The sequence below is a fragment of the Cricetulus griseus genome, assembly GCF_003668045.3.
Source record: "Cricetulus griseus strain 17A/GY chromosome 1 unlocalized genomic scaffold, alternate assembly CriGri-PICRH-1.0 chr1_0, whole genome shotgun sequence".
NCBI classification, from domain to species: Eukaryota; Metazoa; Chordata; class Mammalia; order Rodentia; family Cricetidae; genus Cricetulus; species Cricetulus griseus.
In genome coordinates this window covers 274,706,587-274,733,691 of record NW_023276806.1, presented here as the reverse complement: position 1 = coordinate 274,733,691, position 27,105 = coordinate 274,706,587, and the positions used below count along the sequence as shown (strand labels likewise).

The 27,105-nt window shown below is 43.5% G+C and overlaps 2 protein-coding genes across 2 annotated transcripts in view; both read right to left on the bottom strand.

The window, feature by feature from the left end:
• Positions 1-6,439, bottom strand: part of Vps26a (VPS26, retromer complex component A) — a 31,003-nt gene extending 24,564 nt beyond the window's left edge. The window contains exon 1 of the mRNA XM_027388251.2: positions 6,089-6,439. Coding sequence (XP_027244052.1) covers positions 6,089-6,091 — 3 coding nt within the window. The 5' untranslated portion in view covers positions 6,092-6,439. The remainder of the gene's footprint in view (positions 1-6,088) is intronic.
• A 5,622-nt stretch (positions 6,440-12,061) lies between these two features.
• LOC100770616 (cell wall protein IFF6) lies at positions 12,062-23,635 on the bottom strand. Its single transcript, XM_035451475.1, has 3 exons — positions 23,570-23,635; positions 22,898-23,395; positions 12,062-12,980 (listed from the first exon to the last, which is right to left on the bottom strand). The coding sequence occupies exons 1-3, from the start codon at positions 23,633-23,635 to the stop codon at positions 12,606-12,608; spliced, it is 939 nt and encodes a 312-aa protein (XP_035307366.1). The 3' UTR covers positions 12,062-12,605.
• Positions 23,636-27,105: the final 3,470 nt, after the last annotated feature.

Genomic DNA, 27,105 nt, shown 5'->3' with positions numbered 1-27,105 from the left:
GCTTTGATCTCCAGGCTGGGGAGGTAAATGACTCCTGCTCTGAGCTGTGCATTTACTCTGCAAGGCCAGACATTTTCTCCTTTGCTCACTACTGAAAACAGCCTAAAAGCAGTTTATAGTATTTTAAACAAGGCCCTCAAATACCTGTGGAGGGTTAATTTTCAATACACACATACCATTCTAAGAATAGAAAATATGTGACTACAGACAAGAAACTGGACTGAAATCTGTAACTGTTGGTGAAACAAACCCTTCCTTAGAAAGTCGGGATTAGTGAGGTAACAAACTCTAAGTCTGGAACTCATTAAACATCTGCCTTGTCCAAGGGTGGACAGATAATGACAGTAAACAATCTAAGGAGCCTCCTACGATTATGTAGGTCACAGGTGACACAGGTGACACAAAGACCAAATTGTTTTCATTATTCCCATATTAACAAGTGCCGCCCCCTCCCCTCCAGAGACAGGGTTTCTCTGTGTGGTCTGGACACCAGGCTGGCCTCCAACTCAGAGATCAACTTTTTCTGACTCCTGAGTGCTGGGATTAAAATCTTGTGGCACCATGCCCTCTTTATATCTTCATTTTTTTCCTATGGATGTTTGGCCTGTGTTTTTGTCTATTTACCATGTGTGTGCCTCATCCCTGTAGAGGTCAAAAGAGGGCATCAGATCCTCTGGAACAGGAGTCACAGGTGGCTGTGAGCCACTGTGTGAGCGCTGGGAATCAAATCCAGGTCCTCTATAAAAGAGCAGCCAATGCTCTTACTGCTGAGCCATATCTCCAACCCCAACAAAAGGGACAATTTCAAATAAGTAACTATAAACTAGTATTTTTGACATGTTCCAAAGACCAGTGCACATTAAATAGATAAATAAACAAACAAAATAACTTTTAAAAATTAACTTTCTGTTTAAATTTTGAGTTTGTAATGTTGCTAAAAAAGATGAAAACCATCACAGAAAGAAAATTGCTGTACATGTCTTTGGAGCATGTCAAAAATACTGATGCCCTCTCTTGACCTCTACAGGGATGAGGTGCACACACGATATGTATGTGCAGCTCAAAACTGATTACCTGATATTTAGCAATTATGCACTATGTAGCTCACTGAGGGCAGCAAAAGGAGGAAGGTGGTGGCAGGAAGAGAAACTGACAAGAATGGGGAAAGACAATATACACAAGGAGTTTCCTATTTTAAACAGAGAAAGTAAGTCAGATACATTAAACAAAGAACTGGTGATAAAAGCAAGGCAGATTCCCCTTCCCATAGAGCCAACATTAGCTCATGTACAAAAGGCAGGCAAAGAAATTAAAAGTAATTTCATCCCCTAACTGTATACTCCCCAAAGCTACTTAAAGGAAAATTACGACTTGGAAACTATGAAAGCTGTTTTACATTATGAAATATGGCCAACTTTCCCCAATATTTACACTCTATATACATGCAGAATGGTCTTTCTAATTTGAAATCTGACATTTAAAGATGCAAATTAAATACTATTTTAACAAAATTAAATTGTCACTAAAATGGCCAAAACACACAAGTAGACACAGTTCTATACTACTTTGCAATAACAGGGCAGGAGACATGGCTCAGAGGTTAAGAGCAGTGGCTGTTCTCCAGAGGACCCAGGTTCAGATTCCCACCATCCACATGGCAGCTCACAACTGCTATAACTACACTTCCAGGATATCTGAGGCCTTCTTGAAGCCCTCTCAGGCACCCAACAAGCATGTGGTACCAAGACATACATTCAGGAAAAATACATACGAATAAAATAATAAATTAATGTTTAACAAAAACAATTTTCACAATAAACAAAATATCTTATTATGACAGTATTCTTAAAACTTGGAAATTGTCAGAATTAAAAACATATACAAAACCATGTTATATTCTTTCTTTCTTTTCTTGAGACAGGGATTCTCTGTGTAGCTTTGGAGCCTATCCTGGCACTCACTCTGGAGACCAGGCTGGCCTCGAACTCACAGAGATCCGCCTGCCTCTGCTTCCCAAGTGCTGGGATTAAAGTCATGCGCCACCAACGCCTGGCTTATACTCATTTTCATAGGAAAATATTTCATGCCTAAGACTTAAAAGTGAAGTCAGGGGCTTGAGAGATGGCTCAGTGGGGAAGGGCACTTATCGCTAAGCTTGATGACAGAAGTTTGATCAGACTCACATGGTTGACAGAGAGAAGCAACTTCTGCAAGCTGTCCTCTGATCCAGACAGACACCATGATACACAATCGACACATATATACACATACAAACACACAATACATAATACACTAAATGTAATCACTTTTTATTAATTTCTTAAATAATACTCAAAACATGAATGCTTTGGCTACATAGTTCATTGTAAGTCACCCTGGGTTCTATGAAACCCTATCTCAGAAAACTTTAAAGAATAATAATAAACTTTTAGCACAAGAGTACAAATCTATAATCTCAGAGCCAAAGGCTGGCAGTTCACTGAAAATTTGAGGCTAGCATACATAAAAGGTAACAAGGACAGCCAAGGCTGCAGAGTGACTGTCTCAAAATAAAAATTTTAGAAAGAAAAAAAAGATTTATTTTTAAAGTATTTGTGTGTGTGTGTGTGTGTGTGTGTGTGTGTGTGTGTGTGTGTGTAATGAATGCACTGTACATATGTGGTCAGAGGACAACTCTTGGGGAACCACTTCTCTTCCACATATATTGAACACAGGTTATCAGGCTTGGTGGCAAGAACTTTACCAACTGAGCACACTCACTGGCTCTTACTTTTCAATAGAATAAAAAAATTATAACTGGGAAGATTCAGAAATCTTTTTGCTAGGTTTTTGTTTTGGTTTGTTTTGGTTTTGGTTTTCAGGACAGAGTTACTCTGTGTAGCTCTGGCTGTTCTGGAACTCACTCTGTAGATCAGGCTGGTCTCCAACTCAGAGATCTGCCTGCCTCTGTCTCCTAAATGCTGAGATCAAATGTGTACATGACCACCTCCTGGCTCAGGAGGTGCTTTTAAAAGCTTACTACAGAATATGCAGAGGAGAAATGATAAATAGCACATTAACAAGTTAACTGTCATTACTTTAAAAGCCTCCAAACAATTATAGGTATCTTCTATTGAACATGTTGACAATACAGGCAAAAAACAAGAAACCAAAAAAAAAACAAAAAACAAAAAACAAAAAACAAACATCTGAGTAAAGAGCTTGTTTTCACACAAAGACTTGCTTTGGGATGCTTTACTTCAAGATGTACACTGGAGGTGGGGAGGACCACATAACCATTATCCAAGTGCAGCCCAAACTACCCAGGAACCTACAGAGCAACTCTTAACCTCTATTACCTGTCCACACAAGCATGCACCACCATGCCTGCCTCTCAATTATTTTAGTCTTAGTTTTACTTATTTGCTTGAAAGGGTGGCTCAAGTACTTCACAGCACACATGTTGATGTCAGAAGACACCTTGCATGGTTGGTTTTCTCCTTCTGCCACATGGGTTCTGGGGACAGAACTCAGATCATGCGGCTTATCATTACTGGCCCCAACTTTTAAAATGTTTTAATTTTTTTTTTTTTACTTTACATGTATGAATGCTTTGTATGTATGGGCACCATGTGCATACAGTGCCCCTGGAAGCCAGAAGAGGGTATTGGATTCCCCTAAAACTGGAATTACATATAACTGTCAACTTCCATGTAGGTGCTGGCAACCAAACTGGGACCCTGTGAGAGCATGAGTGCTCCTCACCTATGAGCATCTCTCCAGCTTCAGACACCAGCATCTGTCCTTTGGGATGATTTTTTTTTCTTTTGATGATTTTAGTTATTATCATGGTTTGTTTTGTTGTTGTTTGGTTGGTTTGGTTGGTTTCTTGGATCTCACTTGGAAGACGCCAAAAAAGAACAAAGGATTTGAGACATAGGGGCTGCAGAAAAAGACCAGTAGTGGATCTCTCTCTCTCTCTCTCTCTCTCTCTCTCTCTCTCTCTCTCTCTCTCTCTCTCTCTCTTCTTTCTTTCTTTCTTCTTTTAGTTTTCTGAGACACAGTTTTTCTGTGTAACAGCCCTAGCTGTCCTGGAACTCATTCTGTAGACTAGACTGGCCTCAAACTCAAAAACATGCCTGCGTCTTGAGTGCTGGGATTAAAGGCATCTGCCACCACTGCCCTGTTTCAGTGGTGGATCTCTTGGCTAACTGGTGCAAAACCTTTGATTGGCTCCTGAGTAACACATGCATACACACACACACACACACACACACACACACACACACACACACACACAATCATTTCAGGACAAATATTGGCAAATTAATATACTGGTTCAAACTCTTAGCTCTTATAGCCTTGCAGATAAGCTAATCCTTGCCATCTTAGCACTTGAAAGATTGAGGCAACAGAAATGCCACAAATTCAGGCCCCATTTGAGCTACACACACAGGAAATACCAGGCCAACAAGGTCCACTTAGGAAGACTTTGTATTAAAAAAAAATAAAATTAAATAAAAAACCCACAAACACTCAAAAAAAAAAGAAGACGAAAAGAAAAGGAGTTGTGTCTTATTTAAAATCCCATTATTGAGCATTATCATCAGGCAAAATTATACCAGGATATGTAACAAACTTTTTGGCTTCCACTTAAAATTCACCAAGTCTGGAGAATATAAAGAGAACTTAAGGGAAAGGAAAAACATAATCAAATATATATATATGAAAAATTCATATATTTTCATTAAGGGGGTGGGGTGGGAATGGAGCTCAGGGGATCCTAGGCTTCCACAATGTATTCACTGAGCCCACACACAATGAAACAGCAAATTCTCATACATACATGTGCGGCCATTTCAAGGTTTTAAAGATTTATAATTTTGTTTGTTTGGCCAACACCTTGAAAATAAAAATAAATTGCTCTTGAACACAACCAGAAAAACTAGTTACAAATATAACCAAAAAACAAAAGGTCTGTTTCAGTTTTCAAATTATAAGCAATGAAGCAAGGGTTCCCTAATACACAAATAATGCCTTGTTAGTTATTTATTGCTTTCGTGATTTCCATTTTAAACTAATTATCCGAACAAACGGTCAACTTCCTCAGTCTGTTGCTGCAAGGGAGCAGGCAGACAGCCTTACTGTTTATCTGTTCCAGAACTCGCTGAAAATACATGTTTAAGAAAACGCTCCCAGAATGAACCTCCCTCTTCCCCCTCCCCCCACCTCTAAGTGAAAGCAACACGATTTCTGACTTTTAAATTATTTAATCAAAGCGGCGTTTTTAAAGTAGACCCGGTTGGTTTGGTCTAAGCTAAAAGTCTCAAGCAGTTTATTGGAACGGGTGAGCTCAGTTGGGGAGAGCAGATGGCACTTTAGGCTCTCAGGGTATCCAGGCTAAACCTGAGCCAAAGGAGTTCCGATCTAAAGAAGACTGCGGGCACACAGTTAAACACTACCGTGCCCGACCGTGCTTCCCATTAAGTGTGGTTAAGTGCCCTGATTTTCCTCCCTCCCTGGCTCCCAAGGCATTGCAACATCCCAAAGCGCCAAGTTGTAGAAACCGCTTAGGGAAGGAAGTGAAACCAAGGGCTTAAACCGGTGTCTGGAGATAAGCGCGGGGCCCCGACACGACACCCTTCTCTCTTTTCCCCTCTCCTAGTCTACAAATGCCAAAAGGCCTCCACCCGGGCCATGAAATCGCAGAGAGCCCCCACATCCAGCTCAAAGAAAAGAAGCGGACTCTATCGAGCTCGGGACGAGGAAGGGAGGTGTGAGCAGGTCCGGCCAGAGTCCGGAACTGAGTCCGGGCACGGGCTGTCCCCGGCTACCTTGGAAGGCGAGGCCGCGGGGCTCCGGCTGGGCGGGCTGCGGGTGCCCAGCCACGGCCCCCAAAGGCGGTCGAGGAAGGTGGGCAGAGGCTCCGACATGGCCCGGACAGTGCGGCCGGCCGCAGGTGCTCAGGCCTGGCCAGGACCCGGCAGCCGTCAGGCCTCACGGCTCCGCGCCCCGTCCCTGCAGGCTCCGAGCCGCGCTCGCCGTTGGAGTCCCGCCACGCGCACCGAGACCCCGCGGGAGACGGCCGCACAGACCGCCGCGCACTCACCATTGTCACCGCCGCCGGGTCCCCCACTTGTCTCGGCTTTTCCTCAGGAGAACTCCCAGCCTGACTGCCTGCGCCCCGCCGCCCGTCACGTGACCGCGGGCCACCAGCCGCACGTGACCACTCCTTTGCCTCTCCGCCCTCCCCTACTCTGGCCCCGCCCCGCGGGAGGCCCGGCCCTCCAGGAAGGCCGTTTAGAGGCGGGGTTTCTTCGCCCCGCCCTTCGGTCGGGAGGCGGGGTCGCTGTGGGTGACGTCGGGTGGGAGGGGTCGGAGAGCGATCTTCCAGTCCTTCAACCTTAGAGCTGTCACAAGATGAGCCCAGGAGCCGCGGAACTCCTCCCGCGGCACACCCGTTTCCTCTTCCCTAGGGAAGTTCCAGGGGCTGGGAAGGAAGCAATGGTTTGTGCGCGACACGTGTCCTTGCAGGCTTGCTGCGTTTCCGACCTTCGCACCTTATCTCTCCTGAAGCGGCTTTGTTGAGGCTTCACCTCCAAGGAGACCAACGAGGAGAAAAACTAATCTTAGAACAAGTCCTTTGCAGGCCAGAGAGAGCTGGCGACCCACCCCTCCAAGCTGCAGAGGCTGGGCGCCCCCACGGGTTCTGCCCTTCCTGAAAGTTCCAGAGAGTGCAAAACACGTGACCCCCATCGCTGTAGTGGCGGCCTACAAGATCTGAGGATGGATGAATACCACGAAATCTTCCGAAAAAGAATCTTTGCTCAAATTCGGAGGGGGAGGGGGCTATGGACATCCTCCCATCATAACAAAGTTTAACGTGGGAAGCAGGAGTGTCAGGTCTGTAAGTCTAATCGTCACAGAGTCCAAATACTGGAAATTAGCTTCGCTTTTTTTTCCTTTCTTTCTTTCTTTCTTTCTTTTTTTCTTTCTTTCTTTCTTTCTTGTTTGTTTTTTGTTTTTTAAGACAGAGTCTCAGGCAGGAGAGATGGCTCAGCGGTTAAGAGCACTGGCTGCTCTTCTAGAGGACCCTGCTTCAATTCCCAGCACCCACATGGCAGTTCAAAACTATCTGTAAACTCCAGTTCCAGGGACCTGACACCCTCACACAGACATATGTGCAGGCAGTACAGCAATGCACATAAAATTAAAGTAAAACTAGATATGTAGGTAGGTAGGTAGGACCAGGCAGTGGTAGCCCACGCCTTTGATGCACACACTCAGGAGGTAGAGGCAGGCAGGTTCCTGTAAATTCCAGTCCAGCCTGGTCTACATAGTGAGCTCTAGGACAGCCAAGTATACACAAGGAAATCCTGGAGTAAGGGGTGGAGAAGGGACGAGATGCATTCAGACTGAATCAGATTGCTTGCACAAAGTAGCATCTGTTGCTCTATAAGGAAGGATAAACAGGCAGAGTGCTTCATGCCTGTAATCCCAGTGTTCTAGAGGCAGAAGTAAAAGAATCATGAATTAAAAGGCCAGCAAACACCTGGGCTACAGTGTGAGACCCTGTTACAAAAAAACAAGAGAAAGAAAAACAACTGCGCATAATCTGAAATCTGAGGGCTTTACTGTCTTCACAGGCTCCATAAACCTTTCTCCTCTAACTTGCTATGGCATGCTTCTCAAAAATCTAGTCATTGGGGCTGGAAAGATGGCTCAGCTAAATGAAGAGCACTTGCAGCTTGCAATTCCAGAGGTTGAGATTTGATTCCCAGCATCCAAATAGTGACTCCCAACTAGGGGGATCTGATGCCCTCTTCTGGCCTCCATGGGCACCACCAATGCATATTGTGCACAGACATTCAGCAAAATGTCCATATATACAAAAGGCTTTGGGTTTATTATTTAAATCAATTGACTGTAGAATGATGGGTCTCTTCCTGGATTTCTGTGTCTATACACACTATCACACTGTCTTCACTACTAAAACATTAGATTAAGCCTTGAATGAAGTATAAATCAATAGTGAACATTATGCTTTTTTCTAATTTTTAGGTCTTTGTTAGTGTCCTTCACCATTTTTATAGTTTCGGTCATACACATATATCTTTTATTAATCTTATCTCTAGGCACCTGTAGTATCTACGGTGTTTTAATATAAGGTTTTCATTTTTCAGTCGTTCACTGTGATGTTCGTGACTTTCCTGTATTCACTGTGTGTAGCTTTCAAACTTTCCAAATTTCTTTGATTTGCTCCAGTCCTTTTTATTTTCTCCCCCAGTCTCTCTCTACCAGGATTTCTTTTTCCCTTTGTGGAGCTCAGGATTGAACCCAGGGCCTTGTGTATCCCAATCAAACACTATACTATTAGGTATGTCCCCAGTCTGCTTTATGGAATTATTTAAAAGTATAGATTGAACTTCCTGAATGGATTATCACTTCCTGTGTTCCAACTATCTATCTTTTGTTTTTCTAATGTTTAATTATTGTGGGAGGTATACACTACAGAGCAGAACTTGTAGATGTCCCTTCTGGGAATTGAACTCATGAATTCAGACTAGTCAACAAGCACCTTCATCTGATGCGTCTTCTCACCACTCACTCGTTTTTTCTCTTTGTCCCAGAAATGGTCTTAGCACGTGTCTCAGGCTGCTCTTGCACTCCTGATCCTCCTACCTCAGTGTCCTGAATGCAAAGATTATAACATGAAACACCATGCTTGTTCATGTTCTAATTTAATGATTTTTTTTCCTGTTGCAGTGCAATCGCAACCAATGTCTGACATAGCTCTCCATGAGCCTTCTCTTTTAGTGTGCAATCCATCCTCAAATTCTAGGAAAACTGGTTTGTGTGACCAAGAGACTAAGATGAAAATAAAGGGTTTGGCTAACTCTACTGCTCCTGACTTGGTTTCCCCTGGATCACTTACTTCAAAAAGAATCAATAGAGAAGGGCCTCAATTTTTGATCCACAGAACTGTAAAAAAATTAATATTTTTGTCTTATGCGATCAAGGTTTTGGTTTTTTGTGTTTGTCTGTCTTTGGGATCTCATCATCTAGCCCTGGCTGGCCTGGAACTTGCTAATTTTAAACTCACAGATACCCACCTGCCTCTCCCTCCCAGGAAATGGGATTAAGGATACATAGCCAGTAAATTTTAAGGTGATTAATTATATAGCAATAAGTAAGGAATGCATGCCAACATATTTTCAATTCTCACGGGCTCTTATTCTCTAGAAGTCCTATTGATATTCTATCCTTAAGACAAAACACTAAGGAATCAACACACAAAATCAAAAAAAAAGGAAAAATGGTTGATTTTTACATCAATCATTGATAAAATTTCCTCCATAAGAAATTTCATCAGAGGCTAGAGCTCTGCCTCAACAGTTAACAAGGACTTGCTGCTCTTGCAGATAGTCCAACTTAGGTCTCACTATCAAAACTGGTGGCTCAAACTAACTCCAATTGTAAAGGCCCTGATGTACTTTTCTGGAATCACTGGAAACTAGGTACACACATGGTGAACATATGTACTTGCAAGCAAAACACTTACGTACATTAAGAATTTGTTTTTTGTTTTTTGTTTTACTTTTTCTGAGACAGGTTTCTCTGTGAAGTCCCAACCCTGGAATTCACTTTGTAGACCACACTGGCATGGAACTCACAAAGATTAAAATTAAAGGCATGTGCCACCATGTCCCTGCTAAGAAAATCATTTGGGGGGGGGAGATGGTGGTTAAGACAAGGTTTCTCTGTGTACCAGCTCTGGCTGTCCTGGAACCTGCTCTGTAGATCAGGCTAGCCTTGAACTCAGAGATCCACCTGCCTCTGCCTCCCAAGTGCTGGGATTAAAGGAGTGCACCAACACCACCCCACAGAAAATACTTTTAAAACCGATTATGTAGCAGAATTGAAGGATTATGCTACTGTTTTATTTTCTACACATTTCCTGTTTTGTTTGTTTTTGTTTTTGTGTTTGTTTTCAACAGGGTCTCACTTTGTAGCCTTGCCTGGCCTGGAACTCACTATGGAGACCAAAATGGCTTGAACTCACCTGCCTCCCCTTAGGGAGTGCTGCGATTAAAGACTTGTGCCACCAAGCCTGGCTTCTGTAAAACACTGATGACTCCTGCAATAGGTAATGATTTTAAAGGTCGAAATATGTTACTGATGAGACTTAAGCCATTAAGTGATCATCAGTTTCACAAAACAATTCTACAGAGAGGAAGACTTCTCCCAGGTGATCATTTGGAAATGTTTGGGGGTATTTTCCCTGGCATCTAGGAGAATAGAAGTACTGAGTATCTCATGGAGAGGGGTTGCATACACAGCCTGACACTCCACAATAAAGAGGGCATCCCCTTGCAACAAAGAAATCCTGTCCAGAGGTTTGGGGTATAGCTTAGTGGCAGAGCCTTAGATTCAATCACCAATTCAACCGAGAGAGAGAGAGAGAGAGAGAGAGAGAGAGAGAGAGAGAGAGAGGGGGAGAAGAATATAAGGAAAGGAAAAAATCTTCACAAAGCACCGCTAATGACAAGAATGAGAAACCCTAGTTCAGCACAGATGAAAGAAGACAGAATACCATAAGATATAAATATATCAATATTTTGGACAGTGATTGAAATACTGAGACAATATACTGAGACAATAGCAATAAATAAACAGCTTCTGCACAACCACTCACCCCCTTCTCTCTGCTGTCTTAGCATTCTGTTGACAATTATTATTGCTTTGGAAAAGACATGTATAATAATTGTGAATGGTCTTTAATTTTCCTAATGGTTTGGTCCTCTATCCTTTTTCTCAGCTTTGCAGCAGTCCCATCCCATGATTAGCTCCAGTACTCTCAAGGTGAGTCCTATTTTTGGCTCTCATCCCTTGGCACACATGCATTGATTAAAATGTCATGCTTAAAGTTCAGGATGGGAATAGTTCCCGGGAGCCATAAACTCTGGTCCAGTTTCCTTTGTGTTGCTGTGATAAAAGATTCTGACAGAAAGCAACTTAGAGGACTAAAGGATCTGCTGGACTTAAACTTGCAGGTCAGAGTTCATCCCTGACAGAAATGAGGGTGGGCACTCATCATGGCAGGAGATTGAAACAGGAACCATAAAGGACTGCTGACTGCAGCTCTCTCACACGTTAGCTATCTTTCACTACAGGACCTCCAGCCTAGGAATGGTGCCACCCACAGTGGGCTAGACCTTCCTATATCAACTAACAATCGAGACAATCGACAACAGGCCAATTTGATCTGGGCAATTTCTCAATGCAGACAACCCTAGGCTTTGTCAAGTTGATGTTTAAAGTTAACTAAGGGAACATCTAAATCTGAAAAAGTTTCAGGAATGGAAAGCACATGTTCACCAAGTTACATTTGATGCAGACGAATCTCGTATTTCTGTTCCTTCACTCTCAGACACATGTTTTATACCTGTTAAGGACACAAGAATCATTTAAAGCTATTGAATTAGTTTGGGGGAGAAAAGTTTTTGTTTTTTTAAATTTATTATTATTTTGTGTGTGTGTATTTTTGCCTGTATGTATGCATGTGCACCATGTGCATGCCTGGTGTCCATGGAAGCCAAAAAGTGACATCGATCTCCTGCTTCAAGCTGCCATGTGAGTTTTAGGAACTAAACCTGGGTCTACTGCAAGAACAGCCAGTGCTCTTAACCACTGAGCCATCTCTCCAGACTCACAATAGCTTATATATCTTAATATATAATAATTATATATAATATTTTATATATATATGTATATATATATATATGTACATTTAAAAGAAAATTATTTTTAAGGTAACTGTTTCCTAGACTCGAAAAAGAAATCCCAGACAGCTTCCCCCTTTGGTTCTATCTTCGCTTTAATGGAGTAACATTTGAAATTCAACAGATATATAGAAAAACACCAAACATTGTGAGGGGTTGAGACCACACTATGTGTTGCTTGAGGTGTTATGTACAACCCACAACATTTTTAGATAAACAACATTCACTGCTGCTCCATCACATCTGATGGCCATGGCCCAACAGAAGTCATCACTGTAAATCATGTCACATAGCCACTGTAGGAGGTCACTGTTTCATTTTATTTTATTTTTAATCATAAAAAGGAGTATTTCCGTAATTCACAATGTGAGAGAGTTCCTGAACACTGTAGGTATGAAATATTGTTCATTAATTTTCTCTTCAAATTGAATTTTTAAAAAACAGCATGACTTTTAAAAGTTGTAGTAAAATGATGGGGGTGTGAGTTAATTTCATCATGTTGATCCAACATGCATATAAATGCAGATATTTTCTAGAACAATAACAGCATTAAATTCCTTAAGAATTCATGAGGAAAGGGTAACAGGACTTAAGAGTCTTTTCCAGGCATTTAAAATTTTCTATAAAACTCTTTATCCCAAGACTCACCATCTAAGTGTGGTACAAAAGTATACTGAATACATTGTTCTGTGTTGAGATGGGGAAACAGAAATGACCATTTTCATATAATAAAATCTTCTGGTTGCTCTTGGTTGTTCTCGTGGAGCATCCTCTCAAAAGGCCTATAGTTGAAGAAGACACCATCGCTTTCACCTGCTGGCTGGTATTCCCATTCCATGTCAGCTAGGAAGCCACTTCCTGAGCCGGAGCCAGAACCTGAACCCTAGGCAGAGCCCAAGCCCGGGCCCGGGCCCGAGCCGGATCCCGAGCCTGATCCCGAGCCCGAGCCGGATCCGAGCCCGAGCCGGATCCCGAGCCCGAGCCCAGCCCGAGCCCGAGCCCCGAACCCGAGCCTGAGCCCGATCCCGAGCCCGAGCCCGAGCCCGAGCCCGAACCAGATCCCGAGCCCGAACCGGATCCTGAGCCCGAACCAGGACCCGAGCCCATGCCAGACCCTAAGCAGGAGCCTGAACCCGAATCCGAGGCGGACCCAGTGTTGGAGCCTGATCCAGAGTAGTCTTCAGAAATGGGAACGAAATCATTTGGACTCTTCTCACCCTAAAATACAAAAAAAGGAAAAAAATGTAAAGTTCTACTTATAAATAATGAAATTCCAATATTTAAATATACAGAAATAAGCTGTGCCTGGGATAACAAACGATTGCGGCTTTCAGCAGTGAAAGCCGTAGGATCACAAGTTTAAAGTCATCCTTGGATCCATTGTGAATGGCAGCCAGCATGGGTTATTTGAGCTCCCCCCCCCAAAAAAAAACCAAAATAAAAATGGGGCAGGGGTAGGGAGAATAGTGGGGAGTAGAAGGGGAATATGGGAATAAATTTAGGCACCCAGTTGTTCAAAGTTAAGAGAGAGAACCCTCTTCAGTGCTTCAAAACAAAAGGCCAGGGCAGAAGAGACAACTCAGTAGTTTTTTAAAAGCAATTGCTGTTCTTGCAGAGGATCTGGGTTTAGTTCCCAGCACCCGCATGGAGGCTCACAAGCACCTGCAACTCCAGTTTCAGAGAATCTGACACCTTCATCTGGCCTCCTCCATCACCAGGCATGCACATGATGCCTGCACATATATGCAGGCAAACACGCATACACATGAAATGAAAACAGATAAATCTTGGGCTCGAGAGATGGCTCAGGAGTTAAGAACACTGACTGCTCTTCAGAGGCCTTTGAGATCAATCCTCAGCAACCACAATGTGGCTCCCAACCATCTGTAAAGAGATCTGGTGCCTTCTCTGGCACAAAGGCCTACATGCAAGCAGAACACTGCAAACATGATAAATAAATCTTGCTGGGTAGTGGTGGTGCCTTTAATGCCAGCACTCCGGAGGCAGAGGCAGGTAGATCTCTGTGAATTTGAAGCCAGCCTGTCTATAGAGCATGTGCCAGTACAGCTAGAGCTGTTTCTGGATGAAAATAAACCTCAAAAAAAAAAAACCAACAAAACAAAAACAATAAACAAGCACATAAATAAGAATAGATGTCTTTAAAAGAAAATCTATTAATTCACTGCACTCATTGAATCTATATTTACCCAAAGCAGATACAGGTGAACAGCCTACACTGTTCACATCACTAACTACTAAAATCCTGTGGTTTTTCTTTTATTTTCTTTAGAACCAATTACTTAGGCTGGAGAGATGGCTCAGAGGTTAAGAGCATTGGCTGCTCATCCTGAGATCCTGAGTTCAATTCCCAGCAACCACATGGTGGCTCACAACCATCTATAATGATATCTGTTGCCTTCTTCTGGCATTCAGACATACATGCAGGCAGGACACTGCATATACAATAAATAAATAAATAAATAAATAAATCTTTAAAAAAGTACCATTTACTTTTAAAAACAATAAAACCTCCTTTGATATTTTCTCCTTAAAGGGCATACCATGAAATAATCCTAGACAGATGACTCTGTTTCTTAATTTAAGTTTCCACAGAACTTCTAATGAACTAACACAGTGCTAAAATGAAGATTAATGTTCCTTTTTGTTCATCTCAGATAGTTAGAATGTCATTTTGAAGGCCAAGTTCGTCTCAGGCTCTTGACTCTCTTGCCTCAGGCTCCTACATGCTACACTTACAGGTGTGTACATATTTGCTGCCTAGGTCAAGAAGTCTTTGTAAAAGTTTTGGGTTTTTTGTTTATTTTGTTTTGTTTGAGAAAGGTATCATTTGTATATCCCAGGCTGGCCTAGAACTCACAGAGCTCCATCTGCCTCTGCCTCCTGAGTACTAGGATTACAGGTGTGAGTCACCACACCTAGAAGAGGTTATTATTAGCCTTACCAGAACATAAACATTAAATTTTCTTTAATATAATATTTGGGTCTGTATTCTTGAGCTAAATGAGGAAGCTGCCAGGGCTGAGTTAAGTGGGTTGGTTAGACACACTTAACTCATCTAAAGATCACACAAAAACTACAGCAGAGAAATGGTGCCACCCAACCTTGGCAAGTCTGGACAGCAATCAGGAAAATGGTAGGGAATGCTGAGACAGGAAACGTGAAATGTCATCAAATGAACCCAGGAGGCTGCTTCAGCCCCACAGATCAGAGAGGGCTGGATGCAGACGTGGCAGCTACTGACATACAGATGGAACTGAAAGGTGTGAAACAGGCAGAGGTCGCCTTGAGGAAGCACGGAGGCTTGTGATAGAGCCAGGACACACCACATGTTTAAAATGAGCAAAAGAGAACTTAGCTACCAAAACCCAACAGCCTGGAGCAGGTTGATGGTAGAAGCCCACAGAAAGGGGCTTTGAAGGGAAGTGGAGAGTCAATCATTTTAAAAGGCAGTGAAGTGGTCAAGCAACCTGAAGATAGAGACACAATCAATAGATGTGCCTCAGTAACCAAACACTCTGGATCGAGGAAAGAAGCAGGAGTCCAAGTGTATGTGTTGGGGGAGGGGCAAGCATAAGCACCCCTCATAGGATAAAGGTGCAAACCTTTAATCGCAGCACTCAGAGGCAGAGGAGGGTAGACCTCGAGGCCAGCCTGGTCTAAGGAGTGAGTTTTAGGCCAGACATTCCTAAATAGTGAATTGAGACCCTGTCTCAAAAAAAAAAAAAAAAAAAAAAAAAAAAACCGATATAATAAAGAGCAGAGTGGGGAAATGGCTATAAAGGTACAGTGTTGGGGGGTGGTCTGTCCAATGTCAGGAAGCCCTCGACTATGTCTACATACTGATGGAAGGAGATGCTAAACCCAGAGAGACACCTGCAGAATACAAGTCTGAGACTAGGTGGTGGGTATAGTGTACAGGAAAACTGAATATTTAACTGAAGGTGAGCTGCTTAAACATGGAGTAGTAGAGAAGTGGAGCCAACAACAGACAACAAAGGAACCAGAGTTGAAAATAGGCATCTTCCCACACTAGCCAGCAAGATGGTTCATCACATAAAGGTGCCTACCATCAAGCCTGATGACTTAAGTTCAATTCCCTAGACAAGAAGTCACTCCTATAAATTGTCCTCCAACCTCCACACATATCCGGAGGCATGTTCACAAAAGTAAACACACACACACAAACGAAAAAGAAACGTAGGCCACCCCTAAACTGTAGAAGATGACTTGAGTAAAGTCTTACTGTGGTAGCCCTGCCTGGGCTGAATTCATACCATCCTGCTGTAGTTTAATCATTTGGAAGGAATATGGAACCATGCCTAGCTGACTTTTGGTCCTTAAAGTATTTATTTATGTATCATTATTTTACCAGAACATGTTGAGTGACAAGCCAATCACAAAGTAAAATTGGATAAACACCGATGAAAGAAAAGATAAAGAAAGAAACACCGGTAATTTCAGTATTTAATAAGTATGTTTCAATTCAGCACAAACAAACAAAAAATCAGCCATAGGGCACTCACCTTTAATCCCAGCACTCAGAGGCAGAAAGAAGTAGGCTGATCTTTGTGAGTTCAAGTCCAACCTGATCTACATAGCAAGTTCAGAGCTAGCCAGAGCAACACAGTAAAATCCTGTCTCAAAAAAAAAAATTGCAACTAGATTTTAATATATAAGCACTATATTTGCATAATAGACTATATTCAATCACTTATAATATATGCTGGGGGAATAGTTCTCAAGTTCTCTTGCCACCCATAAGAAAAAAAAAAATGGATGAACCCACGTGTGTTGCCACATCTCACGCTTCATTCAGCTCATGTGGCACACTTTTCCCTACTGCGAAGTAGAAAACAGAGCTACCCGCAGCAGGAAGCTGAAAAGAAACAATCCACCACTTCTGTGAGATCAGACAAAAGTCCACTTACAAAATAAGACTGGCCATTGGAGGGTCGATGTTGTTGGATCCAACTGAGATTGGATCCATCTCTGCAGTTTGCAGAGATGCTATCAGGATGATTGCAGATTGCAGATTGCAGATTGAAGATTGCAGATTGCAGCGTACCCATTGGTACCTGGCTCTCCGAGCAGGATAACCTGTTCAAACAAGGAACCCATGTGGGCAGTAAGTCTCTCTCACATGGCCTCATCAGAATGACTACACTCTGGTTGGGCAGTGGTGGCAAGGGCCTTTTCATCCCAGGACTTTTGATGTAGAACCAAAGGGATCTCTGTGAGTTTGAGGCCAGCCTGATCTACAGAGGTAGTTCCAGAACAAGTAGGGCTGTTACACAAAGAAACCAAAAAAAAAAAAAAAAAGAGAGAGAGAGAAAGAGAGAAAGATTTATTACATTTTGTCTCTAAAAAAAGTTAGATAAATTCTTTCCTTTTTTAAAATTTTTTTTCAAGACAATAGTCTCTATGCAACCCTGGCTCATCTGCTAAAACTCACTCTGTAGACCAGGCTGGCCTCAAACACAGATCCTCCTGCCTCTGCCTCCCAAGTGCTAGGATTGAAGGCATTGGTATTGCACGCCTTTAATCCCAGCACTCGGGAGGCAGAGGCAGGCAGATCTCTGTGAGTTCAAGGCAAGCCTGGTCTCCAGATCGAGTGCCAGGATAGACTCCAAAGCTACACAGAGAAACCCTATCTCGAAAAACGCAGGAAAAAAAAAAAGGGGGGGGGGCATGTGCCACCACGAGCTAGCTAATTTACATTTTATTTACTGATATGGGGGGAGGGGAGCATGTGTCACTAAAGACACCAGTGAAGGTCAAAGGACAATTCTACCACTCGGCTATCAGGGATTTAACTCAGGCCATCAGGCTTAGTGCCATTACCCACTGAGCCATCTTGAAGGACCCCATACAGAGATCACAGCTTCTTGCCACCTCTTTTGGATTTTTGGTTCTGTTTTGTATTTTCAGACAGCAACTCACACTGTAGCCATGGCTGGCCTGGAAATTCTACATAAACCAGGATGGCATGGACCCTGTGGAGATACTCCAGCCTCTGCCTCCATACTTTGCCTCAAATGTTTCGACTGCAGGTGCACCCACCTCAGCAAGTCATGAGATCCACGTGTTGTGAAGTACTTTAATGAGCTGAAGCTGGTGAGAAGTACCACTCCACCCTTGAGAGGCTCATCTTCTCCCCACCAAGGACAGGCTAACCAATACCAGTGCAGCTCATAATCATGCACCAAGGAGGAGCAAGCATGCTAGAACTCTTGCAAGGAGGGAAAGAAGCTTGACAGCCCAGGATGGAAGAGGAGGAGACGCTGGAGAGAAATGGCAACCTGGTCACTTGTCACAGCATACGGGTCAAATGGTAATGAACGTTCTGGTAGGAAGTATTCACAGCATAGGAAACCCATGATTATGAAGGAGTTTGCTGGGAGTAGAGTTAGGTGATAGAATATGCTTAGTGTGCGCTGGTCCCCAGGTTCTCTCCAGCCCCCTACAGTATCTCCAGTTAGTTTCCTTTAATTGTCTGACTGTGTGAGCACGTGAATGTGTGTCCTCTATAAGAGCAACAGGTACTTTTAACTGATAAGCCATCTTCCCAGCTTGTGTCTTAAAATTTGTTTTAAAGGTTTATTTATTGTGCTGGAGGAATGGCTCAGAGGTTAAGAGCACTGACTACTCTTCCAGAGGTCCTGAGTTCAATTCCCAGCAACCTCATGGTGGCTCTCAACCATCTGTAATGAGATCTGGTGCCCTCTACTGGTGTGCAGATATTTATAGGAGCAGAATGTTGTATACATAATAAAATATTAAAAATATGTATTTATTATGTATACAGTGCCTGTATGTATGCCTGCAAGTCAGAAGATGACACCAGAACACTTTACAGATGGCTGTGGGTCCTGAGAATTAAACTCAGGACCTCTGGAAGAACAGTCAGTGCTCTTAAACTCTGAGCCATCTCTTCAGCCCCTTAAGCTTTAAGAAGTTAAAATGAGAACAAAGGGGAACAGAGAAAGCACCTTTGAACACACCCTTGTTTCAACAACATCAACAAGTATGGGGAGAGTAGGAAAAATATATACACAAAGCACTACGGTAGTGGAATTGGGCAGGTTTTGGTTTGGTTTGTTTTTTTCCCAGACAGGGTTTCTCTGTGTAACAGCTCTGGCTGCCCTGGAACTCACTCTGTAGATCAGGCTGGCCTCGAACTCACAGATCCACCTGCCTCTACCTCCCAACTGCTGGGATTAAAGGTGTGTGCCACCACCACCAGCAGAATCTGGCCAGTTTTAAACAGCAATTTCTAAATTGTTGTAAAGAATAACATTCCTGTATGATATAAGCATTTAAAAGATTCTAATATAGAGCTGGAGTGATGGCTAAGTCCTCATTGCTCTTGAGGAGATCCAGGTTTAGTTCCCAGAACCCACATGATGACTCCCACCCTGCATTAATTTTAGTGGCAGGGTGCCTGATGCTCTCATATAAACTCTGCAGGCATCAGGCATGCAAACTGTGTACAGGCTAACCACCACACACACACAATAACACACATATAAATTAAAAGGATATGAAATCATGTTTAAAAAGAAAAAGAAAAGGTAGGTTCAGCACCATGGTCACGACATTGATCCAATTCTGAGAGTAGATGGCGTAGTATGAGACCCAGTCACCACTTAGTAGAATTCTGGTTCTCGGTTAACTGTGTTTCAAATGTGAATAACACTACAGTAATGAGTTCCTGATTCAAATGAGATGAAAGTTTGTAAAGCCAGCCAACACAAGCCTTTGTAGAAGGCCCATGTTCAATGCATTTTAACACTTTTTTTTTCCCTCCTGATTTTTCTCTGAGGCATCTAGCTAGCTGTGACTTTGTATCTGGAGAGAGTAACAATGCAGACTGTTGTCCAGCAGAGGGCAATGTCTTCCCACCTCAGCTACCCAGACTAGTATCCCTAATAAATACAGTGCCAAGTCCAGCTAAAGCTAAATGCTTCACAAGTATTGCTTTTCTTTTTGGCTTCCTTTCTTCTCTAGCAGTCATATTTTTTTAAGTTAAAAATGTGTAAAAACTAAGTACATGGTGGTAGAGCATATTAAAATATCATCATTTAACAAAATCAAGATAAAAGTGAGGAGTAGAGTATTTTATACTGTTTTAAACCAACTCTTGTACAATGTGCAGATTTTGAACTCACATGTTAGTCTAGACTCAGCATATTTCAAGGGTTCTGTAGGTAGTCACAGGGAGCTGCTGGCTGCTACATGGGACAGGGCAGTTCCCTCTGCAAATGCTCATGCCCTACCATGCTGAGAAAAATATGATCTTGAGGAAGTTCTACTGAAAAACTAACTAGTTTTTACTTCCCTACAGGGTTGAGATCAAACCCAGGGCTCCAGGCATCCTCTGCCAAGTGCCCTACCTCTGAGATGCATCATCAGCCCATAAAACAAGAGGGCATCCCAGTCAACAACCACATCTTTCCATTATCAAACACAAAGCAAAAACCATTCTTTGGCAGAAAAACAGATCTCTGAAACAGAAAGCTCTCTCCGAGGATGCAGGGTATTTGGGAATCAGGAAAGTTTTCTAAAAGCTGACGATGATAGGTACACAGTCTGTGACCACACTAAAAACCACAGTCGTGTGAGTTGGGAGAGTGAACTGTGTAGTGTAGGAACTGAATCTTACCAGAACAGCAGCATTAGGATTAAGGGAAGCAATGGGAGGTAGCTCAGTTGGGAGAGTTATTGCCTAGCACCTGCTAAGCCCTGGCTCCTCTCCCCTGGCACTACACAGAACAGGTATGGTGCCATAGATCTGGAATCCTAGCACCTGGGAAGAGTGGAAAGATGGCCACAAGTTCAAGGCCAGTCTGGTCTACATAGCGGGTTCTAAGCCAGATATGTTAAGTGGTTTCTGTCTCAAGAAACAAACAAGCAGGGGTGATGGCTCAGTTAGCAAAGGGCTTGCTTTGCCAACACTAGGACTTGAGTTTTGTCCTAAGAACCTACAAACGTGAAGCCTGGTTGTACACAATTTTAATCCCAGCAATGAAGAGGTAGAAACAGGGAAATCCCTGGGGCTTCCTGGGCAGCCAGTCTAACCTGATTCCTGAGCTCCAGGGGGATGAAAGACCCCACCTCAAAGGAGTGGACAGAGACCCTGAGGATGACACTAAAGCTGTCACATGGTCTCCATGTGTATGTGCATGCTCACACAAATATGATGCTCCTTCGTGCTTATGCTCTCTCTCTCTCTCTCTCTCTCTCTCTCTCTCTCATTCAGACACACACACACACACACACACACACACACACACACACACACCATTTCAGGAAAAATACTGGCAATTAATATACTGGTTCAAACTCTCAGGTCTTATAGCCCCGCATATGGGCTAATCCCTACCATCTCAGCACTTGAAAGATTGAGGCAACAGAATTGCCACACATTCAGGACCCATTTGAGATACACACACAGGAAATACTAGGCCAACAAGATCCCCATAGGAAGACCTTTTATTAAAAAAATAAAATTAAATAAAAAAACACAAACACTCAAAAAGAGAAGATGAAAAGAAAAGGAGTTGTGTCTTATTTAAAATCCCATTATTGAGCATTATCATCAGGCAAAATTATTCCTGGATACCTAAAAATTAACAACTTTTTAGCCTCCTCCTAAGAAAATTTATTCACCAAGCCTGGAGAATGTAAAGAGAACTTAAGGGAAAGGAAAAACATAATCAAATATATATATATGAAAAATTCATATATTTTCATTAAGGGGGTGGGGTGGGAATGGAGCTCAGGGGATCCTAGGCTTCCACAATGTATTCACTGAGCCCACACACAATGAAACAGCAAATTCTCATACATACATGTGCGGCCATTTCAAGGTTTTAAAGATTTATAATTTTGTTTGTTTGGCCAACACCTTGAAAATAAAAATAAATTGCTCTTGAACACAACCAGAAAAACTAGTTACAAATATAACCAAAAAACAAAAGGTCTGTTTCAGTTTTCAAATTATAAGCAATGAAGCAAGGGTTCCCTAATACACAAATAATGCCTTGTTAGTTATTTATTGCTTTCGTGATTTCCATTTTAAACTAATTATCCGAACAAACGGTCAACTTCCTCAGTCTGTTGCTGCAAGGGAGCAGGCAGACAGCCTTACTGTTTATCTGTTCCAGAACTCGCTGAAAATACATGTTTAAGAAAACGCTCCCAGAATGAACCTCCCTCTTCCCCCTCCCCCCACCTCTAAGTGAAAGCAACACGATTTCTGACTTTTAAATTATTTAATCAAAGCGGCGTTTTTAAAGTAGACCCGGTTGGTTTGGTCTAAGCTAAAAGTCTCAAGCAGTTTATTGGAACGGGTGAGCTCAGTTGGGGAGAGCAGATGGCACTTTAGGCTCTCAGGGTATCCAGGCTAAACCTGAGCCAAAGGAGTTCCGATCTAAAGAAGACTGCGGGCACACAGTTAAACACTACCGTGCCCGACCGTGCTTCCCATTAAGTGTGGTTAAGTGCCCTGATTTTCCTCCCTCCCTGGCTCCCAAGGCATTGCAACATCCCAAAGCGCCAAGTTGTAGAAACCGCTTAGGGAAGGAAGTGAAACCAAGGGCTTAAACCGGTGTCTGGAGATAAGCGCGGGGCCCCGACACGACACCCTTCTCTCTTTTCCCCTCTCCTAGTCTACAAATGCCAAAAGGCCTCCACCCGGGCCATGAAATCGCAGAGAGCCCCCACATCCAGCTCAAAGAAAAGAAGCGGACTCTATCGAGCTCGGGACGAGGAAGGGAGGTGTGAGCAGGTCCGGCCAGAGTCCGGAACTGAGTCCGGGCACGGGCTGTCCCCGGCTACCTTGGAAGGCGAGGCCGCGGGGCTCCGGCTGGGCGGGCTGCGGGTGCCCAGCCACGGCCCCCAAAGGCGGTCGAGGAAGGTGGGCAGAGGCTCCGACATGGCCCGGACAGTGCGGCCGGCCGCAGGTGCTCAGGCCTGGCCAGGACCCGGCAGCCGTCAGGCCTCACGGCTCCGCGCCCCGTCCCTGCAGGCTCCGAGCCGCGCTCGCCGTTGGAGTCCCGCCACGCGCACCGAGACCCCGCGGGAGACGGCCGCACAGACCGCCGCGCACTCACCATTGTCACCGCCGCCGGGTCCCCCACTTGTCTCGGCTTTTCCTCAGGAGAACTCCCAGCCTGACTGCCTGCGCCCCGCCGCCCGTCACGTGACCGCGGGCCACCAGCCGCACGTGACCACTCCTTTGCCTCTCCGCCCTCCCCTACTCTGGCCCCGCCCCGCGGGAGGCCCGGCCCTCCAGGAAGGCCGTTTAGAGGCGGGGTTTCTTCGCCCCGCCCTTCGGTCGGGAGGCGGGGTCGCTGTGGGTGACGTCGGGTGGGAGGGGTCGGAGAGCGATCTTCCAGTCCTTCAACCTTAGAGCAGTCACAAGATGAACTCCTCCCGCGGCACACCCGTTTCCTCTTCCCTAGGGAAGTTCCAGGGGCTGGGAAGGAAGCAATGGTTTGTGCGCGACACGTGTCCTTGCAGGCTTGCTGCGTTTCCGACCTTCGCACCTTATCTCTCCTGAAGCGGCTTTGTTGAGGCTTCACCTCCAAGGAGACCAACGAGGAGAAAAACTAATCTTAGAACAAGTCCTTTGCAGGCCAGAGAGAGCTGGCGACCCACCCCTCCAAGCTGCAGAGGCTGGGCACCCCCACGGGTTCTGCCCTTCCTGAAAGTTCCAGAGAGTGCAAAACACGTGACCCCATCGCTGTAGAGGCGGCCTACAAGATCTGAGGATGGATGAATACCACGAAATCTTCCGAAAAGAATCTTTGCTCAAATTCGGAGCCGGGTGTGGGGGGGGCTATGGACATCCTCCCATCATAACAAAGTTTAACGTGGGAAGCAGGAGTGTCAGGTCTGTAAGTCTAATCGTCACAGAGTCCAAATACTGGAAATTAGCTTCGCTTTTTTTTCCTTTCTTTCTTTCTTTCTTTCTTTCTTTCTTTCTTTCTTTCTTTCTTGTTTGTTTGTTTTGTTTTTTAAGACAGGGTCTCAGGCAGGAGAGATGGCTCAGCGGTTAAGAGCACTGGCTGCTCTTCTAGAGGACCCTGCTTCAATTCCCAGCACCCACATGGCAGTTCAAAACTATCTTTAAAATCCAGTTCCAGGGACCTGACACCCTCACACAGACATATGTGCAGGCAGTACAGCAATGCACATAAAATTAAAGTAAAACTAGATATGTAGGTAGGTAGGTAGGACTAGGCAGTGGTAGCCCACGCCTTTGATGCACACACTCAGGAGGTAGAGGCAGGCAGGTTCCTGTAAATTCCAGTCCAGCCTGGTCTACATAGTGAGCTCTAGGACAGCCAAGTATACACAAGGAAATCCTGGAGTAAGGGGTGGAGAAGGGACGAGATGCATTCAGACTGAATCAGATTGCTTGCACAAAGTAGCATCTGTTGCTCTATAAGGAAGGATAAACAGGCAGAGTGCTTCATGCCTGTAATCCCAGTGTTCTAGAGGCAGAAGTAAAAGAATCATGAATTAAAAGGCCAGGAAACACCTGGGCTACAGTGTGAGACCCTGTTACAAAAAAACAAGAGAAAGAAAAACAACTGCGCATAATCTGAAATCTGAGGGCTTTACTGTCTTCACAGGCTCCATAAACCTTTCTCCTCTAACTTGCTATGGCATGCTTCTCAAAAATCTAGTCATTGGGGCTGGAAAGATGGCTCAGCTAAATGAAGAGCACTTGCAGCTTGCAATTCCAGAGGTTGAGATTTGATTCCCAGCATCCAAATAGTGACTCCCAACTAGGGGGATCTGATGCCCTCTTCTGGCCTCCATGGGCACCACCAATGCATATTGTGCACAGACATTCAGCAAAATGTCCATATATACAAAAGGCTTTGGGTTTATTATTTAAATCAATTGACTGTAGAATGATGGGTCTCTTTCTGGATTTCTGTGTCTATACACACTATCACACTGTCTTCACTACTAAAACATTAGATTAAGCCTTGAATGAAGTATAAAAACAATAGTGAACATTATGCTTTTTTCTAATTTTTAGGTCTTTGTTAGTGTCCTTCACCATTTTTATAGTTTCAGCCATACACATATTAGATATCTTTTATTAAACTCATCTCTAAGCACCTACTATTTCTACAGTATTTTCAATGTAATTTAAAATTTTTATTCTTCAAATTTTTATTCTTCAGTTGTTCATTGTGATGTGTGTGTGGCTTACCTGTGTTCACTGTGTGTAGCTTGCTGACTTTCTAAATTTCTTTGATGATTTGCTCCGGTCCTTTTTATTTTCTTCCACTCCCACTAGTATGGATTTCCTTTTGCCTTTTTGGAGCTGAGGATTGAACCCAGAGCCTTGTATATCCTAAACAAACACTATACTATTAGTTATGTTCCCAGCCTGCTTCCTGGAATTACTTGAAAGCCTATATTGAGCTTCCTGAATGGATTTTGACTTCCTTTCCTGTTGTTTGGTTTTGGTTTGGGTTTGGGTTTGGGTTTGGGTTTGGGTTTGGGTTTGGGTTTTGGGTTTTGTTTTGTTTTGTTTTGTTTTGTTTTGTTTTGAGACACAGTTTCTCTGTGTAGTCCCAGCCCTGGAATTCACTTTGTAGACCACAATGGCATGGAACTCACAAAGATCCACCTACCTCTTCTCCAGAGTGCTTGGATTAAAGGCATGTGCCACCTCCCAGCTAAGAATTTTGTTTTGTTTTGTTTGAGACACATTTTCTCAGTTAACAGCTCTGGGTGTCCTGTAACTAGCTCTGTAGACCAGCCTGGCCTTGAACTCACAGAGATACACCTGCCTCTGCCTCCCAAGAGCTGGGGTTATTTTTTTTAATGCATACAAATATCTCTGCAAGCCACTAGAGGCCACCAATCCCATTAGAGATGGTTGTGAGCCACCATGTATATTTGACTGGGAATTGAAGTGGGGACCTCTGGAAGAGCAGGCAGTGCTGTTAACCTCTGAGCCATCTCTCCTGTACCCAGAAAATATTTTAAGAGCAATTTTATATCAAAGAGTTGAAGGATTGTGCTACTAATATTTTATTTTCAACAAATTACCTGTTTTGTTTTGTTTTTAACATGGTATCACTTTATAGCCCTGTCTGGCCTGGAACTCACTATGGAGACCAGAGTGGCCTTGAACTCACCTGCCTCCCAGGGGTGGCACAGGGATTAAAGACCTGTGCTACCAGGCCTGGCTTCTGTAAAACACTGATGACTCCTGCAATAGGTAATGATTTTAAAGGTCGAAATGTTACTGATGAGACTTAAGCCACTAAGTGATCATCAGTTCCACAAAACAATTCTATAGAGAGGAAGACTTTTCCCAGGTGATCATTTGGAAATGTTTGGGGGTATTTTCCCTGGCATCTAGGAGAATAGAACTACTGAGTATCTCATGGAGAGGGGTTGCAGACAAAGCCTGACACTCCACAATAAAGAGGGCATCCCCTTGCAACAAAGAAATCCTGTCCAGAGGTTTGGCGTATAGTTTAGTGGCAGAGCATTAGGTTCAATCACCAATTCAACCACAAAAAAATAGAGAGAGAGAGAAGAAGAATATAAGGAAAGAAAAAAATCATCACAAACCACCACTTATGACAAGAATGAGAAACCCTAGTTCAGCACAGATGAAAGAAGACAGAATACCATAAGATATAAATATATATCAATATTTTAGACAGTGATTGAAATATTAAGACAATATACTGAGAAAACAGCAATAAATAAACAGCTTCTGCACAACCACTCACCCCCTTCTCTCTGCTGTCTTAGTATTCTGTTGACAATTATTATTGCTTTGGAAAAGACATGTATAATAATTGTGAATGGTCTTTAATTTTCTAATGGTTTGGTCCTCTATCCTTTTTCTTGGCTTTGCAGCAGTCCCATCCCATGATTAGCTCCAGTACTCTCAAGGTGAGTCCTATTTTTGGCTCTCATCCCTTGGCACACATGCATTGATTAAAATGTCATGCTTAAAGTTCAGTGAGACTCTCACAATGGGAATAGTGAAAATTATTTTAAAGGTAACTGTTTCTTAGACTCGAAAAAGAAACCCCAGACAGCTTCCCCCCTTTGGTTCTATCTTTGCTTTAATGGAGTAACATTTGAAATTCAACAGACATATAGAAAACGCCAAGCATTGTGAGGGGTTGAGACTACACTATGTGTTGCTTGAGGTGTTATGTACAACCCACAACATTTTTAGATAAACAACATTCACTGCTGCTCCATCACATCTGATGGCCATGGCCCAACAGAAGTCATCACTGTAAATCATGTCACATAGCCACTG

What these genes read in the sequence shown, in the direction of transcription:
- LOC100770616 (XM_035451475.1), bottom strand. Translation starts at nt 23,635, where the DNA reads ATGTCCATAGCCCCCCCCACACCCGGCTCCGAATTTGAGCAAAGATTC. An exon ending in TCTTTTCGGAAGATTTCGTG is followed by an intron (nt 23,396 to 23,569) that starts GTATTCATCCAT and finishes TTCTAAGATTAG; the next exon opens with TTTTTCTCCTCGTTGGTCTC. An exon ending in ACCCGGCGGCGGTGACAATG is followed by an intron (nt 12,981 to 22,897) that starts GTGAGTGCGCGG and finishes TTTGTATTTTAG; the next exon opens with GGTGAGAAGAGTCCAAATGA.